This window comes from Platalea leucorodia (assembly GCF_965183815.1).
Source record: "Platalea leucorodia genome assembly, chromosome: 6".
Classification (NCBI taxonomy): Eukaryota; Metazoa; Chordata; class Aves; order Pelecaniformes; family Threskiornithidae; genus Platalea; species Platalea leucorodia.
The window spans coordinates 30,460,144-30,484,197 of record NC_138828.1 but is presented as its reverse complement, the minus strand read 5'-3'; the positions used below and the strand labels follow the sequence as shown (position 1 = coordinate 30,484,197).

The window sequence follows — 24,054 nt, the reverse complement described above, 5'->3', positions numbered from 1 at the left end:
GTGACGGAAGGTAATTGCTAGATGCATCACAATCTTTTTATCTTGGAAAACTTGGCATCAAGTCTCTATGGAAGGATGCATGGTAAAACAGTGCTGCTGTTGTTGCTGCTGCTGCTAAACAACTAGCAAAATAATAGTTAAAGCTAGAATTTATTGCTCCGGATTTAACTCACAGAACCACACCGTTGTGTACAAACCGTTAATCTCCATAGATGCTCAGACATGATTGTCTCCTTGTGTCTAAACACACAAAATACAAGCGGCTATCTGTACAGTTTACAGTACTGAAACACATATATTTGAAAATGAAGTATAGATATGTTACTTTTCAAAGATACATGACTTTATAGCAGGGGTTTACCCAAACTTTTTTTTTTTTTTACAGCCACTTTAAAAATAGACAACAACTTCACTAGTATAGCTAAGTTACATCAAAGAAAGAATCAGTGTACTGAATGTGAAAAAGCTGGCCAATTCCCCAGGCTCCAGATTTTTGTCTTTTGCTTTTGAGGAAACCCCTATACATAAATGAAAATAGTATCTGAGTATATTCTTCAATGGTGGACTAAGCAGTTTCTTAAAACAAGACTTTAGCTTGCCATTCACTTCGGACTGCCTTGAAAATAAGATACACTACTGCTTAAAAGAACCATCGGAATGCTTCAGCGCTGGGAACAGGTGTTCTCTAAAAAAAAAGCAAGAAAACAAGTTAAGCTTTCTTTTGCGGCATTGGCATACTCCAGTTCTTCTAGTTGTTCTTTTCCTTTACATTTTAGGCATACTTTCAGTCATCTAGGAACAACACGATGCCTCACATTGCTTGACAATTAATAGAAACATCCTTTCTCCAAACACACACCATTTTAGGATCATACGTGATACACCGTACTCAGTATATACCACACCTAACATGCTGTCTTCTCCTTACTTAAACAAGGTAGTCATGGAAATGTAAACATTGCTAGAAAAAAAATCTCCTGGAAAACAGACAGTGCTTTTAGAATATCCCCACAGCTGTACAATGGTTTCTGCCTGTGCCTTGGCATACTGGATGCGCAGTTACGGCTCGGTGGGTTTGCAGGTTAGACACACACTTTGGCAAGAACACTTCTTTTGATAGGGGAATAACGAAGGCATTCATCTGTCATTTAGAAAGTGTGCTGTGTCTACAGACGCCTTGGGAGCGGAGGTCGGCATTTTCAAACCTCAGGCTGGTCACCTCGTTCCACCTTTAGGTTGCAACGCAGAAAGCACTTAAGCACATCCTTGACTTCATTTCAGTGAGGGAAATATCCTACTGATTTGGGGGGGGCTGCCCAGACTGCCCATGTACTTTCTTTTGCACACACACTGGACCTTGGCTTACACAGAAATAGTCTACTTGCAGAGTTGCTACCCTCCCTCCTTCCCCTGCCTCGTGTCCCCCCAAAAATGATATCCACTTGAGTTCAGGTGCCTCCATACACACTTGAGTACACGCAAATTCCCTTCACAGCTTTAAAGTACAACATACATGAGACACTGAGGCACTGAGCCTGCAAGGGCTGTGTCATTTCTGAGGTCCTTCTTGCCCTCAGTTTCCTTCAAAGTCAAAAGATGATGGAAGTGCCCTTGAACCCATGCATCTAGGCCCACATCTCTCCTCCAGAACTAATGATGATGCACTGACCAGGGAGGTGAGAGCAAGCCCTGCGATGACTTTGTATCAGTCAGTCCCAGCTCACAAGTACTTGTTTCATTAAGAACTGCCCACAAATAGTAGTATCACGTCCGATGAAATTCCCCTAAAAGCAAAACTCTGGAAATTTGCAAAGAAATATTTGTAATGAAAGAGTTCTCACTGATTTTGCTGGTGTCATATATGTCTCTTTTTGAAGGAATTCTTTCATTTTTGTTTCAGGGAGGACCTTTTAAATGTTTTCCTAGTTTTTCCATAAAAATCCAATAAACCATGGTCCCTACAGTGTACAGTGTGCATTGTACTTGATGTCAGAATATTTCCTTCTGAATTCCAGGGAACTTCTCATTAGTATGGCAAGTATTTTTTCTCGAATAATTAGCCCATTTTGTGATAGTCAGGCTCACAGAGTACACGTCTCCTCTTTTTGTAAAAGATGTATGAAAGGGGAGCTCTTATTGTTATGTTTATCGCTCGTGCCCATGAAAATACCAGAGCTGAAAGTAATTCTGCTGTGTCACCAGAATTCTGACCTGTGGTCAATTCAATACCTGCTCCCCCTCTGCAAATGTTAAGCTTTAATAAATCATCTGAAAATTAACTTCCAAAGACAATGAGCTCGTTTATTGAATACAATCGCCCTGACCAGTACGAGTTTTCTTTGTGTCGGTGGCCCAAAAGTAGCAATTGCTCATATCCGTCTTTTACCAGTCCCTGTTCTGCCCCATTACATGTGTTTAGTGCAAGCACAAGTAGTGACAAAGCACAGCAGCCCTCCTCCCAAGGTACGCCGAGGAGAGCTAATGCAATTGCTAGACCATCCGCACCGGTCTGTGTGGGCTGTAAGATGGCTGCTGAGAGCGAGGTATACAGATTTATAATTTATAAAGAGGTTGACTGCAGAAGAGGCTGGAGTTCAGAATGACAGGAAACAATCATACGACTAAATAGACCTCAAAAGAACAGCCAAACATGCAAATGTATTAAACTCAATAGATTGTCTTCACCTGAAAACTAAAAACGTAATACTCCGCTGTGGGTCCATCTGCCTAAACACAAAACCACAGCTAGACAGAGAGATTTAAAGACGTAGTGACTGAGATGGCCTTTATTTATTTTCTTGCAGCATCAGGTTGAGTTACTGTCAGACGTTGTCATATCAGCTGGAAATGAAGGTGCAATGTCTGATTAAAAGGTCATTCAGACCTTTAAATACACAGAATAATATTTTTGAAGGGCAAAGCTGTGGTTTAATATGTGTGCTTTTGAAAAACTACAAGATAAGAAATTTTGCATCCGCGTACCAAGTTCTAATTAAAGATATACATTTACAATTAAATATCCATTGCGCTAACCCCCGATTTGGGAATGAATTATTAATCCACGCTTAAACAAGAAAGAAAGCTTTAAAATTGAATAGGTGGATCGAGTTAAATCTAAACCAATTTATGTGATGAAATCCATAGATTTTACCACTCCAAGAATCAAGGTTATTTCCAGACAAAAAGAGATCCTTCAGCCCATTTAGTGGTTCAGCACACCAACGTACAAGCTGAAGTGCAATGACCATCTACCGCCTGGCTGTATAAATCTGGGAGTCCCAGCTGGGGAATCAAACTCTCGGCAAGATTACAGCACGTTTCTGGATCTCTGTGCTGCCGGCGGGGAATCGTTATCCTGAGTGACAGGAAAGACAGATCCCCCTGGAAGCCTGGGGAGGGGTGGCGAGGAGCAGAACCAGAGTTGATCAGCGTGGTTTTGCTGTAAAAGCCTTCACTGCTTGTGCCGGTGCAAATGCTGACAAATGGCAGGCTCGCTCCCAGGAGGACGCTCAGAAACCCGCAGCCCCGGCTTCTCCAAGTGGGTAATGCCATAAAGCGTGGCGCTGGAGAGAATTTATCCCTGCACAAACCCAGGATGAAATGACCTCCACGCTTTCAAACTCATATTCTGTTCCCTTCTTGCCAGCTTTTGCTGCAAAAGAAGTAGCTCAAACATTTGATATTTGAAATTTTAATTGTTGCCTTGAAAAATCAGCTTCACATAGGGAACCAAGTGTGCTACATTTTGGGAGGAGAAGGTAAAAAAGGCAACCAAAACAAACAGAAGAGTGAAAATCCCTTCAATTAAGCAGCAACGGAAAAATGATACCTACGTCTCTGTCCTGATTGCCCCACACAGAAGCGTAAAAGCAGACCCTTGCTACATGTGTGTGCGTGCACGCGCTGCCAACACATGAGAACAGCACGCTGTCAGGTGCTGTAAATTCCTCACCAGAGACTCCGTTTTGACAGCTGAACTCTGTAGTTTCACAGCAAAAGCATTCATTAAAGAATGATGCCTCCCACAGCCCCCCGGGGTGACTGATCGACTGATGGAGCAAGGCGTGGGGGGCCAGACGGCCGGCTCTGCTCGCCCAAGGCCTGCCTGCTTGCCCAGCCCAGCCCCATCCCTTGGAGAGCTCATGCCTATGAAACCTGCTGGAGATGCCTCTCTCCTCAGCTCTCTGAGTCTCGCAGCTCGCAGCCACCTGAAAGATTTGGTACAGAGATCAGGAATCAGGAAAGTCGGCCGCTCCTGCTTGGGATGCTGTTGCTTGGGGTGCAGCCCAAATTCACAGCTGCATAACCAAGACCCACTGTAAGTCATCGGTATTATTATTTTCAATGAGGCTAGGGAATCACTTGGGTTGAGGTGAACCACATCCAGAAATAAAACAGAATAATAAAATATATCAGAGCACTACATGATTATGACCTATTACTTTAACGATGTTAAAAGATGTTGCATTATATAAGAATCCTTTGATGTTTGATCCATGAGCAAAAATCCTCCTCTCACTGAAGCAAACTCACACGTTGGCTACAGCAAATTATTGGCCAGACATGGCACTCCTCATTCCTCTTGAGGAGTCCTGGCTGAAACGATCCAGCTCAACAGAGGCCCTTTGGGAAGTATACTGCAGCTGAGGTACATTCAACAAGATCTGGGCTACCTGACAGTCTTTACAAAGACCTACACAACCACAGAAATAGACAGCGGTGAAGGAACTTTGTCCTTAATGAATCTCAAATTAACATGGCAAGGCAAATGAAACTGGTGGATTTCCCAAAGCAGCAGGACAGGTGCTGGCCACACAGGGAAAAACGACCTTACCGAGGTCTGCACAGAACCCCACGGGAGCTTCTCACCCTGGAGGACAATCCCTTCTTGAAATGCCTTCCACAAGAGGAGCAGTTTGGCACTTAGGCCAGTGGATGTACAGCATGAAATTTGGCCCACTAAGTTATATACGTACATATGTGTGTACATATATCTCAATATACACATATATGTACATATATAGATACGTGATCAGAGACAGAGAAATCTGGTGCTCCATGGTGGCCAAAAAGTTCAACTGGAAAGTCATGACCCCTGTGCAAAAGGCGATTTGGATCAATCAGCAGCCCAGCACAGCAAACACTGACCACCACTGGCCATAAACCAGTGACTGTAAGCTTTTCTTACACCTGTGCGAATGTGGGCTACACACCTAATCAGTCCCACAAAACTCACACGACTGCCAGTGAGAACGCAAACTGGCCTTTCCTCCACGTCACACCTTGTATTTCCAGCGCCCCAAGCTAATTTAGGTGTCAGCTCGATCACGCTGGAAATGACGTCAAATATACACACAGTGTTGCTCACGCAAAAGCAGCGCAGAAGCTAGTGCAAGTCCACGTGCTCCAAAACTCACTTTCCGCCCCCAGTTTCCCTCTCTGGAAAGACCCTTCCCCAGCCAAGCGCCGGGCTGCACGGCACGCATGGTGGTACGGACCCAGCCTCGTGGCTGAACGGGGCTGTGCGTCTCGCTGAGACGCGCCGGCACCCAGCAGAGCGGCGCGATCTCCTGACCTGCAGAGCAAGACCATCTCCTGACCCGCAGGCAGGCACCCTCCCCGGCGGCAGCCCACCGGCGGGCGGGTGAAGGATGCCGGCCGCCTCTCCTGTGCCGGCTTGCTCTGCCACCGGTGAATGCGGTCTGGACGGCATCTCCCCTCCTTGCCTAAATACTGAGCCACCCTGAGAGGAAAGCGGCCTTTGAAAGTATCTATGGCCCACTTTGTTCCGCTCATAAATATACATTACCTACAGCAATGACTTTGGGGAAAACCTCCCCACGCTCAGATTCAGCTCACACAGAGTCTCCTTGAATGTTTTTCTTCAGGCGAGGAGGCTTGGGGGCAAGCAACCAGCGTGTGAATTGCATCTCCTGGAAACGCGGAAGGGAGGAAAAGGCAGAGCCCAGCGCACAGCACGTTTCTCCCTCCCGCTCTGCTCCCTGCCCTGGAGGTACGCCGAGAGTCCCACCGTGCCGACACCGAGGGGGCCGTCTGCGGCTGCAAGGGGACGAGGCGCCGCTCCTGCATGTGTCGCAGCTTCGGCACGCGTGCACGCCGGCTGGCACGGGAGAGCTCTGCGCGGGAACAGCCCACGCCTCTCCCTCTTGGCCTCTTCCCACCCGGCCGCAGGCCCACGGGAGGGACGCGCCGGCTCTGGACGAGGTGTGAAACAGTCCACGAAGCTGCTGCTCCCCACAGCTGCCAAAATCCCTGGCTGCCCAGTGATGCTACGCTCCGGCTTGCTGCACATGTTACCAGGAGGTAACAGATGTCCTCCAATAACAAGCTTATTCTTGGACTTAGCAGATAAAAAGGGACACGTACACCGAGTCAGAAGCTCGGTGGTAAGTTTGTTTCCACAGCCCACCTTAAAATATCTCTCCCTACACCTGAGCTGTGAGCCTGTCTCCCTTCATACCAAGGGTGAGATTTAACATTTATTTTAAAAGTCAGCTTTATTTGCTCCGAGAGGACACGCATCTGTGTGCTGGCAGTTATTTTTCCACTTGCGTTGCATATCTCTCAGGCCATATTTGAGACAAACCAGATTTAGAACATACCAGATTAGGAAACTCATTTGACTTTCTCTGCCGCCAGCTCCACCAAGTGAAAAGTAAACCTCCAACACGGGACATTGCAAATAGAAATTTAAAAAATGTACTCCTAAGTTGGGGTCGTGTTTTGAAAACCCAGCTCCTCTCAAATAGCTCGCTCAGAGGTAACCTCAGGAGATTTCAGTGGGGCTAGCTGGCGAATAAAGCATTTGTGCCCATGGTCATGGAAGAGCTAGAGACCTGCCACTGTAGGGCCGGATCCTGCCACTTGGACTCGGTGTCAGCAGCAGGCAGTAGCTCCCCAACTAAATCAATAGGATTAGTCTAAGGAGTAATGTGTTTCTCCACGGGAGAAAGAACGAGCAAATGTGTCCCTCATTTACATTCAGTACACACCACAGTTTATTTTATATATTAATTTTTTTCACTTTATATATGAGATTAAACTTGGGGAATCGGTAAACAATTTCACTTTTTTGATCTGAAAAAATGCAGAACACCGTTGGGGAAAACAGATGGCAAATACAGATCAGGAATCATAAGGAACCCAGACTAATGCTGTCAAAGAAAAACAGCTCGGTCCCAGGAAATACTAGTGACAGAGCCCCTCTCCGTGCCGGTGAGCACCTACAGCTAAGAGCAGCCACGCTAGCTTTCAGCGGACCGGCTCACATGCCCCACCATTGGCCTTGAAATCCCCGAGGAGGCAGCTCGAGCCGCTAAGCACGGCTTGCACCGAGCCTGGCAGGCACAAGCGTCGCCCCAGGATGCAGGCAGAGCCCTAGAAAGAAACACATCTCCTCTCCCTCTTCCCTCCCAGGCTGGGAGTAATTGGCTGCGGTCGCCTTCCAGCACACTCCCTCCCTTGTGCCAGCGCAGCTCTTTTGGCCAGCAAGCAGAGGGACAGAGCCAAGTCTCCACCTCTGCCATCCCGCTGCCCCCGAGGGGAGCAGCCAGCTTGGCCGCCGGCTTCCCCGTGCCTGGCACCCGGCGCGCGGGGCTGGCAGCACCCGGCAAGCCGGGGTCGGGAACTCCTCCTGCCGTCTGCTACCCTGCAGCCGTGTTCCAGCTGGCCACGCTCCGGCCTCAGACGGGGGCTCCTAACCGCTTTCTGGCAAAGGCAGCAGGGAAGACATCAGAGGTTTGGGTTTTCAGGTTAGGGGTCTCTCATATCGCGCTGCCAAAGGGATTCACGTTTCTTTCCCCATTTCTACAGCCCTCTCGAGCAGTTTGTGCAGTTCCTTCGATTTTTCAGCTATCCCTGTACCGGAGGATGGAGCTGCGAAGCCCACTGGAGTGCCTATTCAACTTACGTGACTATTTTGCGGGTTTTTTATTTACTATTTGCATTCCAGCCGCATCTGAAGGCCTCAGGCAGGATGAGGGATTGTTTCTGTCGGTTCTGCCAGCCCGGCCTCTCAACCAGTAGGTCTGGCCGGTCTCCTCCTTTTTCAGGGATGGGGAAGGGCACCTACAAGCTCTAACGCAGTGTTACTTCAGAGCCAAGACTGATGCTAAGCAGGTCAGAAAAGCTGTCACTCAGTGTTCCCATACTGACTGTGGGAATTAGTATCAAATAGCCAAACATTTTATTCACATAAAGCAGAAACCTCTGTTACTGAGAAAAGTTTTATACAGAAATTCTTGGATGCAGGTTCGTTACCACCATGCAACATAAAACCCAAGACCTTACGAATGCAAAAGACACTAAAAATGAAATAACCACACCACTGCTTAGCTTCTGCTTTCACCTAGGACCCGCCTGGTTACTTCTGCTGACTCTCCTCTGTCAGACATTATCAACTAGAAGTGTGTCTGCCCTCTGCAATGGAGGTACCAGTGCATACACCTCCCCCTCTCTCACACACACACACTGCCATTCACCTTCTCCCTAATCAAACCTCTGTGAAGACCATCCATCAGTCCCTCTCGTTTATCCTTCCCCCACACACAAGCTCACAAAACAGAATTATTCTTGTTAACATTCATTCCATTAATGAGAAATCCCTGCTGGTTCGTCATCCAGTGGTACAAGTCTTTGCACTCACAGGCTGACATCTCTATCATCCTCCAAACTGCTGCTCTGGGGTACAGTAATCTCTAACAGACTGGTCTCCAAGCAGAGGGGAGGCACATTTCTCAGTACCAAACTTAAATTTAAATCTCTTTCCCCTAGAGCTGCTGGGGCTTCAGCATCTTTTTCTCCTGCGTGGAACCTAAAATCGGCTATGATGCCTCATTGGTTAGCTAACTGCTTCTGTCCTTTGGGATTTTTCATATGCTGTTGATAAAAGAGCCAGTGAAAAATATATCCATTAAATGCTTGGCCTCTGCTTACTTGTTTCTTTTTCTGTGAAACTTGGCGGGGGGGGGGGGGGGTATAATAAGAAGAAAAAAATAAATTCACTCAAATGCAGTACTCAGTCAGTTACGCAAGCTGAGGGAGTATCTGCAGCCAATGCCTAAAACCCATTACAGGTGCCAGCCGGTGAGCACTGTGTATTGTCCGGTTAGATGCAGGGAGAGGAGCAGGAATGCAAACTCTTACACAGCAGGTCACCACAATTCCTCACCGGAGGGGAAAACATTGAAAGATTGTAAATGGCTCTGAACCCCATTCATTCCCAGGTATGTCTTCTTAAATTTTCAAGGATGACAATTAAGATCCATCTCAGTGATTATTTTCATGACACTGTCACCTCCGCTGGACTTTGACCTCCAATTTATTTTACATCAGCTTCCAAGCAACCAGCCAACTGTGATCACCGCCTCTCAGAGCTCAGATGAACCAGTGATTTAGAGGGAACAGGTTTTACATCATTACTAAGCCTGTGTCATCGAGCCCTCTCCCTGGTGGCCAGCTGTTCAAACCCACAACCCTTCCAAATATATTTTCTCCTCTTTTGCTCACTCTAAACCCAACAGCCTTTGTTTGACTGATACCACTCACTTTGGAGATCACATATTTAACAAGGTATACTCCTTGCCTCTCCTTTTCCATTTCTGACCTCTTTAACTGCACCACGATAATCACCCTCTGCCCTCCTTGTACCTTCAACACAGGTGGCTAGAGCTCTTCAGCTCTCTTCCAGGCCTGTAACTGCCAAGGCTGCTGCACCACCTCCGCATCCGCACCCAGCAGTTAGGATGTGCAGAAGGATGGACGTTACTGAACCGCAGTTGTTTTGGGGTATTTCTTTCCTGACGATGGAGCAAATCCTTTGTGTTAACGTAGTGCAGACTGACGTGCCGTCAGCATGCTCCAGCCTCCCTAGGACACGCAGCACACACCGCCAAAGAAACCTCTAAGCCCAAGCAGTCCTCGTGCAACAAATCATCACTTTCAGCCTTTCATTTGCAAGCATCTCCTCCCTTTTTCACATTTGTCAGCTTGTCTATATGTATGCCTTTGTCATTTCCTTAGCTCTTGAACAACTTGTTCGGATCATGCATCTCCTCCCATACCACATGCTCACCCCGATACGCGAATTCTCTCCATAAATTCTAGTCAATTTAAAAAATGAATTAAAGAAACTGGATTACGCTATCAACAAAGGCACATGGAAAGCCCTGCTTACCCTCATCAAGGTCCCCTTCTGCTGTATGAAGTCTTGGCCTTCCCCTGTAGAAGGGCTGGGAAGACGGTTAGGGGTGAACTCTACAACTGCCTCACCTGAATTACTAATGGCAAACCTCCTGCTCGTGACAGCAGACCTATTCCGCGCTCTTCTCACCAGGGGAGATCTCATGGCCATCTTCAGCACTACCGCTGTACCCCTCCTGTCAGCAGATCCCCTCCAGTGCTCAGCCGGTCTGCCCCATGGTAACTGAGTCACTCCTACGGAGGAGCGAGCACCCCCTCACCAAGGCTTTGCACGTTATAACCAACCCTCAACCACTTTTGCATCCTCCTCTGAGCACTCTGCAGCTCTTCTTTCCTCCTCCTCTGTCCTCATCTTAAGTGATTATCCACCCCAAACTTGCTAGGATTTCCCATCATTTTCCAGTGCTTATTAAGTTCCTCCATCCACCTCAAATTTTAATACTGCTTCTCCACTTCCTAAACCACTGAATAATCGCTCTCATCTCTGTACAAATAATTCCTAGTCAAATGAAGTCTGATACCAACTAATGGGGATAGAAGTACGACAGAGACCATGACTACAGCAGTCTGGGAACTGAAAGGAATACTGCCCTGAGACAGGAGAGGTGCAAAGTTTTAAAATGTCCGACGCTTCAGAGACTGAGATAAAGTAAAATACTGAGTAGAGCAGGAGGAAGAACAAAACCCTATGGTGAGTCAGGGAAGGGCATTTGATGAGTTTTCTGCCCGCGAAGAAAGAAGTATCCAGCATGACCCAGGCTGCCTTCATTCCTTTTACGTTTTCATATCTCACTTGGCACTGGACTGTCTGGTTAAATAGGAAGGAATGGAGAAACTCTGGAAAACTGCAAAAAAATTCAACAGGCTTCACGCATACCTGGCTATGGATTTTTATAGTGTTAATTAAGAGGATGCCTAGGAGTTCCAGGGAGGAGAAAATATTTCTCATAATGTCTGAGAGTAGGAGTTAACAAGCCTGCTGGGATCTTTTTAGCCCCTGCAGAGCTAAGGCTGCAACATTATTAAATGGCTGTCGCATCTAAAGTATGGTGCAACATAACTCAACACACAACAGAAAGCGCAGGATGCTGAAGTGGGGGATGACTTCAGATTACACCGCTGAGTAATTCAATTTCAGGACAGGTGTTTGCATGTGACTGAACAAGATACGACTGTGGAAAACAATAAAGGTACCCAAAAGAAGAGAGAAGACAGACACAGCAGGCTGGGCTCCCAAATAGCAGAAAAGTGTCAAACGAAACCGCAGGCTTCAAGACATTGTGGTTCAGTACGATCATTCAAAGTAGATGAGTTATCAAAAAATACAGACACTACAGAAGCAGAGAAACTCTTTTCTTCGGGTGGTGGTACTCCTCTGAAGACATGGTATCTGCTGGCAATTTTTAAGCACAACGTCGGTGACTCAGGAGTTGTTAGCAACTGAGGCCAAGTCCCAGGAACTTTCTTACGGTGACACAAGTTATTTTCTCATTGCTCCTAACTCACTTGGGTACATCCAAAAAGCTTATCTTAAAGCCTTTCCCTACGCAATCAACAGCCCCCTCCCATTGCAACCAGCGATCAAAAGGATTATGCTGTATTTGATAAGACTTTAAGGTGTACATTTGAGGTTTGCCTGCTTAGAAATATTTCACCAAGCCTAACACTTAAAATAGATGCATGTTAAGAGTCAGAAAACTGCTAGTTTTCTTTTTACAGATACAGATTTCTAGGATATTTGAAAAGGACCTCTTCTCAGTTATTGCTATGCATGACACAGCATACAGAAATTAATCTCTACCTTTTGTTTAACTCTCTAGAGCACATTTCTTTTAAAACCAAAAATGCAGTACCAAGATGTTGCTCTTCTAAACGGACCACTTTCTGACATCCTCATTCATTCTCCAAGTGAGTAAGGTCTTCCCTGGCTTCAGTAAAGGTGTTAGGTGCCCACCTAGCAAACAGAATCGCATGGAAAGTGGCCCAAAAAAACAATAATATGAACATACGTGAACAGACAGACAAAAATTGAGACTGTTACTTACTGTCACTTACTGTTACCCACCCCGACTTAGCGGTATATAAGGTGATATTCATGTATCTAGAAGCTTAAACGAGTCTCCCTATATGAATAAGGCATGATGTGTATAGCGCACAACGTCATGTACAAACACAGAACTGGTAAGATTTTCCAAAAGTGCTGTAGCTGGCACAGGAGTCCACGTCATGATGGTTCTATGCACCTCTAACTGAAATACGTAGTCCAAAGTGACTAAGACAATTTGGAAAAAAAAGAAAAAGAGTACTTATTATGCTAATTACTGCTCTAGAAAAAAACCTGGTTTCATTCATCATCTTTCTCATGACACATGCAACTTGTCCAGGCTGAACAATACGCAGCGATTTCATTATGTCAGCTTTAAAAAATAGACTAACCAATCAGTCACGACACTGAAATCCAAAGTCTGGCACAGAATCCTGACGCCCCAACTGGATAACCTATATTAGTACTCAGAAAAACGTGCAAAGAATGATTCAGTGCAATCAAAATGCGGAACCACCACAACCAGTTAACCTCTCTTACCATACGGACAATTTCACTGGCAATCATAGTTCAACGATTTAAAGCAAGCAATTTCCAATGCAAGTAGAAAGCAGTGTTTGTATGAAAGAGGCTGTTAAACCCTTGACTGGCCTACAATTTTCCTGAATTCCTTGAAATTCTGTTCAGTTCAGTACCAAATCCCACCACTAAGAGATTTCCTTAGGCAGGAGAAATTTCATTTTTGCCCCCCTTTAACAACTGCACTAGATCAAACAGCAGTTTATATAATGTATAGTCTAAATTGAACGCTAATGTCATGGGCTTTGGGCACTTTCTTTGCAAGTATCAAGCGAGCAAAGGGAAACAACAACATATGAAACAGTAAAACAGACAACATCCAGCTCCATTCCAGAGGCTATCCCTTGTGCTCAGTAATTTGCCAGGACTGGAATGAGACCAAAAGCTCGACTCCGCTGGGCCCTCAACGTCTTCCTCAACGCCATGTCTCCCACCAACCGCAACGCATCCCCGCCTTGCAAGATGTGATCCCAATGCAGAAGGTCAAATAGCTTCAACGAGATTTCCAAGGGGCAGAGATTAGGCGCCGGTGAGCAAAGATGCCTGCAGCTGCTCTGTGTCTGCTGGAGGTGGCAGGCGGAGGCCTTGTGCTGTCCCCAAGAACCTCCCGAGGTCCAAAGAAAAACTTGTTGCCAAACATATGTTTATCCCAGACATGTAAAATCTGGATGAAAGTGACAAAACCTGTTGCAAAATGCTCAACAAAGGCGAGATCCTGTCCTGCCTCTTGCCTCCCCCACTCCCTGCCAACACGGTCACCACACGACCGTGCACCCTGTTGGAAGCCCCGAACGAGAGCGCGGCAGTCACCCGGCGAGGGCTCTCGTGCGGTGCCAGCTGCCAGTTCCAGCGCCAGGCACCCTGCCTGCAGGCCCAGGCCTGGGAACGGAAAAACAAGAGCACCCTGGCAGAGCACGATGGGCACGCATGAGGAGGAGAGAGGGAAAAACCAGCATTCAGGGCCGATCAGGGCTTCACAGCTGACAGCCAACATGAATTGCGCTCGGGACAGACTGCGGTTCTTGCTCCAGCTGTAAATGCCCGGGGACAGGGACTGCTTTCTTGCCTGCTTGCACGGTGTTTAACACATGGGGAGCCTCGGCCAGATGGAGGGCTACGTGGCAGCCGCAGGGAGGTGAGAAACACTGCCATGCAGCAACATCGCAGTGAAGAACGGCAACGCAGGCTACAAGGTGGTCTGTCTTTCCACCTTCCAGTTAGTCACTCGGATCGTGTTAGCTGCCTGCTCCTTATCAAGCTTTTCAGTTCAGTTCCCCCTCACACTACTTGATTCCATTGTGCCGTCGCTTAACTTATGCGTGTAATTTAAAGCTAGATAGACGGCAGGGAAATTGCTTCCTCTGAGGCCCCTACTAATTGACCCCTATCCACAGAGCTCAGCAGTCTTCCCTTAACAGCGCTCACATGCGCTACCACAACACGAAGTGCAAGTTCGGAGGTTGCCAGCGCAGCCTCTCTCCCCCGTGGCAATGCCATATGGTGTTAAGATTTTCAGGATCAGACGCCGTTCCTGCTGAAATCAATCATCACAACCCTATCCCCGGCAAAGGCCATCTCAAACTCCTGCTGGCTTGAAATGCGACTCAGCGAGGTGCCTTGGATTTGGATGCTGGTATTTACGATTTCAGGTCGGTATGCAAACGTTTACTTTAATAGCGCACATATCAATTAGCGGGGCTGTTACGAATGAAGCAAGTGGTGCCGGCTATGCCAAAACAGCAGATATTTCACATTTGGGCCGAACCCTTCAGACCCTGCCAATGTGAGTCGGCCCCTCTGCCCAACTTTGCTGCCACGCTAATGAAAACGAGGAGCGGGGCAACTGAGATTCATGTGCTGAATCGGGATGGTTTACTTGAAAGAGAGGGGGATGTAAAGTAACGTCAGGCTCCTAACCTTCATAACCTGCGGCAGAAGTTATAGACGCGTATACCAATCAGAGGAAAATAAGTAGTCTCTATGGGTAAATAAAGATTATGTCTCTTTAAACCAACTGTAAATCTGAATGAACACAGAATATACATACACAAGTAGGCAGCGTGCAACGTGACGTCAATCTTATTTTTATAGATTTATTATTACCATACATAAAATTTCCTAGTAATAATAACATTCTATGAAAAATACTAGAGCATTGGGACACTTTTGAGGTGAAAATACTACAAGAAAAATACGAAAAAATAATTCAAGTGTTTAAAAAAAAATGCTGGGAGGGAAGCATTCCATTAAAAATGCAAGGGTCAGGGACTGGAAAGCATTCATGTGAATAATCTGTCTTCAACTCCATGTACTAACCTTGAGAGTTATATCCTACGCCTTCATTGCACCAGTAGAAGAAGAGATTTAAAGGAAAGAGAGAGAAATGGTTTCCGTGGGATCAGCCAGTTTACTGTTTATTGTTATTATTCTCATTTTTCGTTTATTTGGTTTTTAAACACAGTTCCGCCCCCTGCCTTGAATCATCTCTGCAACTTGCAGCTGCCGTCGAGCACAATTCACAAATCTTACAAGCACGCAGCGGAACACGAGCCCCTCGATCCTTGCCGCGTTTCCCGGGGACCATGCCTAGGGAGGTGGGGGGGGGTCGCCCACGCAGAGCCGTTGCTCCCCCAGGAGCGCAGGCCAAACGAGCCCCAGGAGCTCGCTGGGCAGGGAGGCTGCCCTCGCCCACCACGGCCACCCCCGCTGCTGCAGTGCCCTCCTGCAGGCCCTGCCACTCTCTGACACCCTTCCAGCTGGTGGCCTTACAGCCAGAGCGCTACTGCTGCACATGTGCTTTAGGCAGCCCTGCTGTCGCTCTTTATTAGTTAATTTAAATTAAAAAAAAAAAAAAAAAACAAACCCACACCAGAAGAAAAGAAAGAAGACGTAAGAAAAACCACCATGTAAGAAAGTTACTCAGTTTGGGCGCTCTTCCTCTCCTACTGACAAACCACATTTCTGTAAAGAAATTAGCCACATCCCACGGCAAAACTTTGCAATGGGCCACGACCTGCAGAGAAGTGATGCCCTACTGACATCTCCACAGCTGGAAAGAGAAACCTGTTTCCTTCGAGTCACGGTATAGCAGCAGAGGAGCTTTTGTGTTCATGTATCTGATGGAGCACAAACAGGAGAGAGAGAGAGCAGGGGAGAGAGAGAATGACGAAAAGAAGCGAAGGCAGGTGGTTATGAGAGTACACAAGTGGCTAATAAAACCATGGGTTTTACTAGCCACAGTGGTTAAACAATTTTAACGGGCGGCATTCTCATAACACGCCTGAGCAGTTTTTAAGGCTGTCAAACGCCTCTGTCAAGAGCGAGGAAGTTCTGGAAATATGCTCAGAGATGCACACAAACCCATAGGAAGATCTGATAACGTACAAATTCGTTTCTTCAAGAGATAGCTCACTTTCTGCACAAATCGATAAGCCATCAGAACCTATCATTTATCACAAACATTAAATCCCAGCAGCGTCCCGGTTTGCAAGCCTAATGAGGGAACCTGGCGCACAAAGGCACCCCTGGTGCTGGGTGGTGCGGGGCAGGAGCGGGGGGGATTCTCCATGTCTCTGGTTCAGAGAAGTCTCTTTTAGGCTGTACTCAGCATTATAATCCATCATTAACAGACCATGGCGTTAAGCATCTTCTTTGTGAACTTGCTACGAAACCAACAAAGGCGTATTATTGAGAAAACCGAGAGCTGAAAACCCAATCTAGTTTCTAGCACCTGGCAAGTCCATCCTGGTTTTTGCATTAGTGATGCTGGGTCACCGTACATTCACAAGAAAGAGCTAAGAGGAAGCAGAGCTACAAATCAAACTTCGGGCAAGGACTGTTCACTCTTGCAAGGAGGAATTAATTAGTTGGTTTGATGAGGCTGGTTAGGAAAGAGTTAATGGTATCAGCCAAATGTCAGTTAAACCCCCAAATGTTGCTTTTGTCCCATGGCAGTACCAATACCAACGCCATTATCTCCATTTATTTAACGCAGATCAAATTAATGGGCTCTCGGTGTTGCTTTTTACCTGGAATCCCTCATCCCACCTCTTCTTGGAGAGAACTCCTGCAAGCAACGAGTTAGGGAATAAACCGCTCCGCACACACACGCGTGCGCGGGCACGCGCGCGCACACACACACACACACACACGGAGGGAAGTTGCAATTTCTCACTTAGTTGCTAATTTCTGTGACTACAAATCTTGATGTCACCCAGCATACACTCCTCCTCTGTACTAAATCCATCATCCTCGACACCTTCAGACGCATCCGATATGTGCGCCTCACCAGCAACACTATAATTTTAATAATGACAAGGGATTAAGTATGATTACTAGTCTTTCCTCTCGCTTGTTTCCTTCGCCTAACGGTATCAGCCAATTGCCGTTTTCCTCCCGCTTGTGTGTTTGGGTTCCCATTGTCTGTCGGCCCCCATACATTAACCGCAACGTCTGCGACATGGGATCTGCCTGTCTCTCGCACGTCTAGCAAACCTGAAAACCTGTCGTTACAGCTTTGGGAAATGCAATACATATTGTCAGTTCCGAGGACACGTCATAAAAATCACCATGTGTACAGTTCCGTCAGGAATCAGTTCAGTCATACCTGTGCTATTCTCCCATTGTGTTTTATACACCACGAGCGGGTTATTTCGTAAAAGATACTGCCAAAGAGATTACTTGGGCACGTTTCACCGACCGCCGGGCTCTCCGGCCAGCTGTCTGTCCCGGACAAGCTGCTGCCAGCCACCCCGGGGGCGAACTCGCCATGACTTTCCCCCGAACTTCCGACGGCGGGAGCCAGGCGCCCAGCCACAACTTGCCCTTCCCCACCTCCCCGGCCCTACCAACCGCCCCCAATCCTCATGGTCGCCATTAAAAAAAGAAAAAAAAAAAGAAGGACAAGAAAAAGAAACCAGAGACAGCCAGCAGTCTTATAGAAACAGCACGGCAGGTAAACCAGGCGAGCAGCGTCTCGTAAGGGCCTCCAGCTGGCGGGGAGGGGGCCGGCGCCCCCCGGCCGGCCTCCGGCTCCGGAAGGCTGGGCGCTGCGGCCCGCGGCGGGGGGCGGCCCTCTCCCTCTCTCCCTCCCTCCCTCTTTCCCTCCCTCTCTCCCTCCCTCCCTCCCTCCTCGGCGTGGCCGGCGGCCGGGGCCGGCGCCCAGCTCGGCGGGGCGCCGCGGGGGGCGGCGTTTCTCTTCCCTGCGGGGCGGAGAGGGGGCGGGCGGCGGGGCAGCGCCGGGGGGGCCGCGCCCGCGGCGGGGGGCAGCCTCAGAGCCTGAAGGAGGCCTCGGAAAAGGGATGCTGCATCTTGAAGCTAGACAAGAAGCACTGGAGGGGGGGGGGGCAGGGGGTTGAGGAGGGACGGCGGGAGGCTGGGGAAAAAGAAATCATCTCCTCTGACCTCTAGCGAAGTGCCCGGTTTTTTCTTAAGCTCTTCACATTTCCTAAATTTGCAGATCTGGTGTCCCGTTTTGCGGTTCCTGCAACTGCTGCAGACTCCACAGTTGATGAGCCGCTTGCAGGGCACGCACACCCCGCAGCGTTTCCGCTTCTTCTTGGCGGGGTTGCCCGCCCCGGCCCCGGCCCCGCCGCCGCCGCCGCCGGCCCCCCCTCCGCCGCCGCCGCCGCCACCGCCGCCGCCTCCGCCGCCCCCCGCGCCGGCGGCGGCGCCCAGGGCGGAGGCGGGCGAGGCCGAGGCGTGGCTCTGCGGGCAGTCCGCCAGGTTGGCGATCTGGAAGGCGCTGTCTGTGACGGCGGCCGAGGCCGCGGCGGGGGAGTGCAGGGCCGTCATGACGATGACCCCGGGGGGCAGGGAGAGGCCGCCCAGCGCCGGGATGGCCGAGAAGGTGCCGACGCGCTCGGGGAGGTTCATGATCTCGGCTTCGGCGGCGCCGCACTTGAGCTTGTTCATGCACTCGCCGGCCAGCGGCCGGCAGTGCTCGGGGGAGAGGGTGGAGAGGAAGTTGCCGTTCGCCATGGGCAGGGCGGGCTGCTCGGCCGGCGGGCAGCCGGGCTTGCCCAGCCGCTGCGAGTCGCTCCGGTGGTGCATGCCGCCCCTGCCGGCGTGCAGCGAGGAGGCGGCGGCGGCGGCCGCGGAGGCGGAGGCGGCGGCGGCGGAGGAGGGCTTCCTCGCGCCGCCCGCCGCGCCGCCGCCGCCGCCGCCGCTGCCCCAGAGCATGGCGGTGGCGGCGGCGGCCGTGGCGGTGTCGCAGTTCCAGGGGGACATGCCGATGCGGGCGGCGGCGGCGGCGGCGGCGCTGGGGAAGATGGGGGTGGTGATGCGGGCGATCTTGGCCGCCTGGGGGAAGGCGCCGCCGTTGGTCTTGTAGAAGGTGGCGAAGGAGCGGTACCTCTCCATCTCCGAGTTGTAATCCACAAGGCTGTTGAGGGCCCCCTCGGGCAGGTGGCTGTCCTTGGGCAGCCCCGGCGCCTCGGGGTTGGGGCCGCTCTCCACGCACACGTTGGTGTTCATGGTGGCGGGGGACGGGGCGGGGGGCCGGGGGGAGAGGGACGGGGCGGGGGGGGTGGGGGGGTCGCTTAATCCTCCTCCTCCTCCTCCTCCGCCGGGCGCATTCCCGCGGCCGGTGCCTGGCCGGGCAGCCGCCGCTCCTCCTGCATCCTCACGGGAGCTGCCGCAGCTGAAACACAGAAAGTCATTGCCGAGGGGCTGCGCGCGCGCGGGGGGCGCTAACGGCCGCCAACGGCCACCCCGGGGGGGGGGGGGCGGGAAGGCGGGGGGGGGGGGGGGACACGGACACGGGTGGGGGGCACAGGCCGCCGAACCCGCGGGCGGCCGGGGCGAAGCAAGGCCGGTCCCGGGACAAGCCGGCAGCGCCGCGGGGGGAGCGGGGCGGGGCGGGGGGGGACGGGGCACAGGGAGCGGGAGCTGCCCACCTACCATCGCCACCGGAGAAAATGAAAAGGCGGCGGGGGGGGGGGGGGGGGGGGGGGATAAATAAAAGGAATAAAAAAAAAAAAAGGAGAGGAAGAAGAGGAGGAGGAGGAGGAGGGAGGCGGGGGGAGGGAGCCGCCAGCTGCCACGGTGTCCTTCTGCGCCCGGCGGTCATTAGCTGCCTGCCGGCACAGCTGGCTCCGCCGGGCGCTGGCCGCGGCGGCACCGGCCCCCCCGCCGCGGGGGGGGGGGGGGGGGGCTGCCTGCGGGGGGGACGGGGCTGGGGTACAATAAATAAATAAATAAATAATAAAATACAATACTTAAGGCAGGCAATTTCACAGCTTGTGATCCCGGCGCCTGCAGCTGTACTAAAGACGGGAGTATTTATCCCAACCTCTCGGGAGGATTCCCCGCCACCGGCGGCGGGGGCTGCGCAGGGAGGGCTGGGGACACACAGACGGACACAGCGACACGGGGACAGCCCCGCCGGGGGGCTTCGCCGGCGAGAAACGCCGGGAAGGCTGGGGAGGGCACGTCGCTGTACCTGCGGAGCTAGCCCTCGGCGGGGAAAGATGGCTTTCTGCTCCAGGGCTAGCAAAGTTTCGGGGGAGGGCAAGGACTCGGGGCTCGGTTTGTTCCCCCCCGCCCCCCGGGAGGTGAAGGCGGGTATTTTAGGTTGTGGCAATGAGGAAGGTACGTTACGGCAGCCTGCGCGAACTAAAGCAAAACATAAACATAACTTAAAAAGCCCTCAGTTTGTGAACACTGCCTCTTTGTTTTCCAGATGCTCTACCTGAATAGTTCAGATATTTCCAGCATCTTTTCTGATGTAGGGCTATCGATCAGAAACGTTCACTTCGGAGACACTCGTGGGGCTACGTCTACTTCCCAGACTCCGGTATGCTTAGTTCAAAATGGTTATCAATTACGCTAATTACGATCATAATTAGATTAATGAACCGTTTGCAGCCCAACCTCCCGAGTGCAAAAACTTCGTCTTCTCCCGCCGCCGTGCACTAAAAAGCGGGCTTTATGTAAACAAATCCAGAGGAAGGGAGCGTGAATCTACGGGAGAAACCTCACCCTGGGCTGCGCCGGGGACTGGCGGGCGTCTTTCCATCGGGAAAAAAAAAAAAAGACCCCCGAGCCCGCAGGAGCCACCTCTGTCTTTCCACGTCAGGGAAAAACCCAGGCTCCCGCTGCCTTCAGAGGTCTGGTGGCGATACAAAGGCTGCCCCGGAAAGCTCTAGGCTAAGCCTCGTCTTGTGGAGGGATGCGAAGGATTTGCATATAGCAAAAAAACCCCAAAACAAAACCGACAAAAAAACAAACCAAAACCCTCTCCCGTTTCCAGAAAGGAAAAACCTAGCCGCATGTCCTCGATAACAACTACTCAATAAAACTAGTTTTGCCAGCCATGTGTAGGAAAGCCACGCATCTGGTAAGGAATAAAGCGTTAGCCTTCCGCCGTTTATGCCAGAAGTCAAGGAACATACGCATTTTCTTGCCCTATTCCCCCCAGCGTTAAAGTGGCTTCTCTCCACAAAAGCTTCCCTCGCCGGCTCCCTTTTCTCTCCCCGCAGCCCCCTCTCGGGGTTTATTGCCACCAGGAGCGAGAAAATGATGGTGCCCACCAACCGGGTCATTATTGTTTAATCGATGCATCTCCGGAGCATGAAAAGGGTACCCGAGACGCAGTTATTGATTTCTTCCCCCGCCCCCCACCCCTTAACTATCGCCCTCATTTCCACGAATGAAATAAATAAATAGAAATTGCGAGCCGGGCTTCGCGGTTCTGTCCCTGCTTAAGCTAAATGTGACCGTACATGTTCAATATTGCATGTCTGCTCTGCCAAAGACACAGAGATCAAAGGTCGTACTTAACATTCAGGAGGAGGGGCGGGTGCAGATTAATTAATAAATTAATATAGCGGCGCCTTTTATTGCCCAAGTCTAGCATTAATCTACTTTTACGATCCCAGAGGACAAGGAAAAAAAAAAAAAAAAAAAACCAACAACCAAAAACCGAAACCACAACAGACAAACCCACAAAATTAAAAAAAAAAACACCCCCCCTTAAAAAAAAAAAACAACCACAAACCAACAAACAAAACCCCACAAAACAACCAACCCACGACGGATAAGGGGGGAAAGGAGAGGGGGGAAAAAGCAAACCAGTCACTTACCAGGCTCTTTATTTGGGGGGGCTTGAGTGTGCAGACGCTACCAGCCTGCCTGCCTTTAATTAGTTGCACATCAGTCCCTAACACAAAGAAGAAGAAGAAAAATATCCAGATGTGCCTTGGCAGCTCCTCAATTACAACTTTGATACTTGTAAACAAACTGCGAGGGGCGGCGGGGAGGGCGGGGGGGGATAAATGAAGCCGCCGATCCACTAAACAAATACCTGAGAGTGGCTTTTCCCCCCTCTCCCTCTCTCCCTCTCGTTGCGGAGAAAGGAGGAGGAGGAGGAGGAGGAGGAGGAGGGGGGGGGGGGCAGGGGAGGCGGCGGGGGGCGAGGAAGGAGCAGGCACAGAGGGAGCGTGTGCGTGTGCGTGTGTGTGTGTGCGTGTGCGTGTGTGCGCGGTGGTCTCCGCTGCTGCCGCCCGCCCTCGCGCACAGCGCCGGCAGCGCGTGTGTGTGTGTGTGTGTGTGTGTGTGTGTGCGCGCGCGCGCGCGTGCCTGCGCGTGTGTGGCGGCGCGGGGGAGGGGCGGGCGGGGGCGGGAGGGAGGCGGCGGCGGCGGCGGCGGGGCCACCGCCGCCGAGGTGAGGGAGCGGGCGGGGAGGGCGCGGGGATGCGGACGCCCGGCCCCCGGCCCTGCCGCCGCCGCCGCCGCCGAGCGGCGCGCACGGGCCGCGGCGGGGGGCCGACCCCGCCGCCGCCGCCCCCCTTCCCGCGGCGCGGCTCTGCCCGGCGCGGCGCGGCGCGGCGGGGCGCTGCGGCCGGCGGCCGCCCGGTGCGAGGCTGCCGGCGGGGGCGGGGCCGCGCCGCGCCGCAGAGGGGAGGGGAAGGGGCGGGAGGGCGCGCCCCGCCGCGCCGCGCCGCGCCGCCCGCTTCGCCTGCCGCCCTCCCGGCGGGCGGGGAGCCGCCGGCAAAGTTTGCGCCCCGGGAAGTTCGCGGGGGTCCCCCCGCCGGGGCCGGGGCCGGGGCCGGTGCGCGCTCGGCCACGCAGCGCACCCCTCACGGCTGCCCCCACGCCGTTATCTCTGCGGGCGTGCGAGGTGCCGCAGACCGCGGGCGTATTTAGGCGCGGCGCTGAGCGGCGGAGGTCCCGCAAGTGCCCCGGCAGCACCCGGAGCGCTTCCCCGGCGGCCGCCGCCTGTGCCGGGCACCGGGGGCCACGCGTGCCCGCGCCCCGGCGTTCAAAACGCTCCTCTCGACGAGCCGCCGGCGCACAGGCGTTGCGTGCAAACGCACAGCGGTCCCTTGGAGAATTTCAACAACTAAATGTAAAAAAAAAAAAAACCCAACCAAACCCACCTGCCTTCCCCGGAGTTCTTGCAAGCACAAAAAAGGGCCTATGCTCACTGAATAAATTAAGGCATCGCAATTCCTTCGTCCAGCTCCTCTTGGTACCTCCAGAGCGAGCGCTGGCACTCACAGAGGCACTGCTGCAGCCTGGCGCAGCCAGCGCGGGCACTAAGCAGTTACGAAATGGATGTCCCTGCCAGGGAAATCATTTTAGCCATTTGTAAATTACAGAAAAAGAAGGGAAAGTCGTACCGTTTCGTTGGCTTTACGTGTAAGTAAATGAAGGCTTTATTCACAGCCTGAAGTTTTATTTCCTTCCACTCCAATCCGAATCCAAGCTCCGGGTGCTCAACCCTAGGGAATTACCCGCGGGAAAGTGCCGCGGGAACTTTTTCCCAGGAGCAGCAAGAAGAGGGGGGTTTCGGCAGCGGGATTTGGCGAGGACCAGCAGCCTCGCGGTTAATACCCCAACAACTGGTACAGAAGAGGGACAGTTATGGGTGGCTCGCAGATCTCCGAGAAGTCGCACCACTGGTACTTAGGTTATGGATTGGTACGCTTTATTTGGAACCGGTACAGTTTATCGAGCTAATAATCTGCCTCTAACCACACAATATGCATTTTAAAATACCCCCAAACGTGTATTTACATAATAAAGCATAACTTCCCGACTAGCTAGCGTCATCCCTTATGACAGTTCTGCTGCCTTTTTCAAAGTCTTTTCTGTTTTGATTCATTTTAATATGAACTTATGGGGCAAAAATACAAATGAGGGGAAATGATGTTTCGGTAATGTCACAAAGTGACAAAAAACAAGCGCTTTTCCTGTTGAGGTTCATT

The 24,054-nt window shown here is 51.1% G+C and overlaps 1 protein-coding gene across 1 annotated transcript; it reads right to left on the bottom strand.

Moving 5' to 3' along the window:
- Window positions 1-640: 640 nt before the first annotated feature.
- Window positions 641-19,318, bottom strand: CXXC4 (CXXC finger protein 4; the record flags this gene model as incomplete). The annotated part of the gene is made up of 3 exons (XM_082315050.1): window positions 641-685; window positions 18,248-18,451; window positions 18,503-19,318. The coding sequence occupies 3 exons, from the start codon at window positions 19,316-19,318 to the stop codon at window positions 641-643; spliced, it is 1,065 nt and encodes a 354-aa protein (XP_082171176.1).
- Between the last annotated feature and the right edge of the window lie 4,736 nt (window positions 19,319-24,054).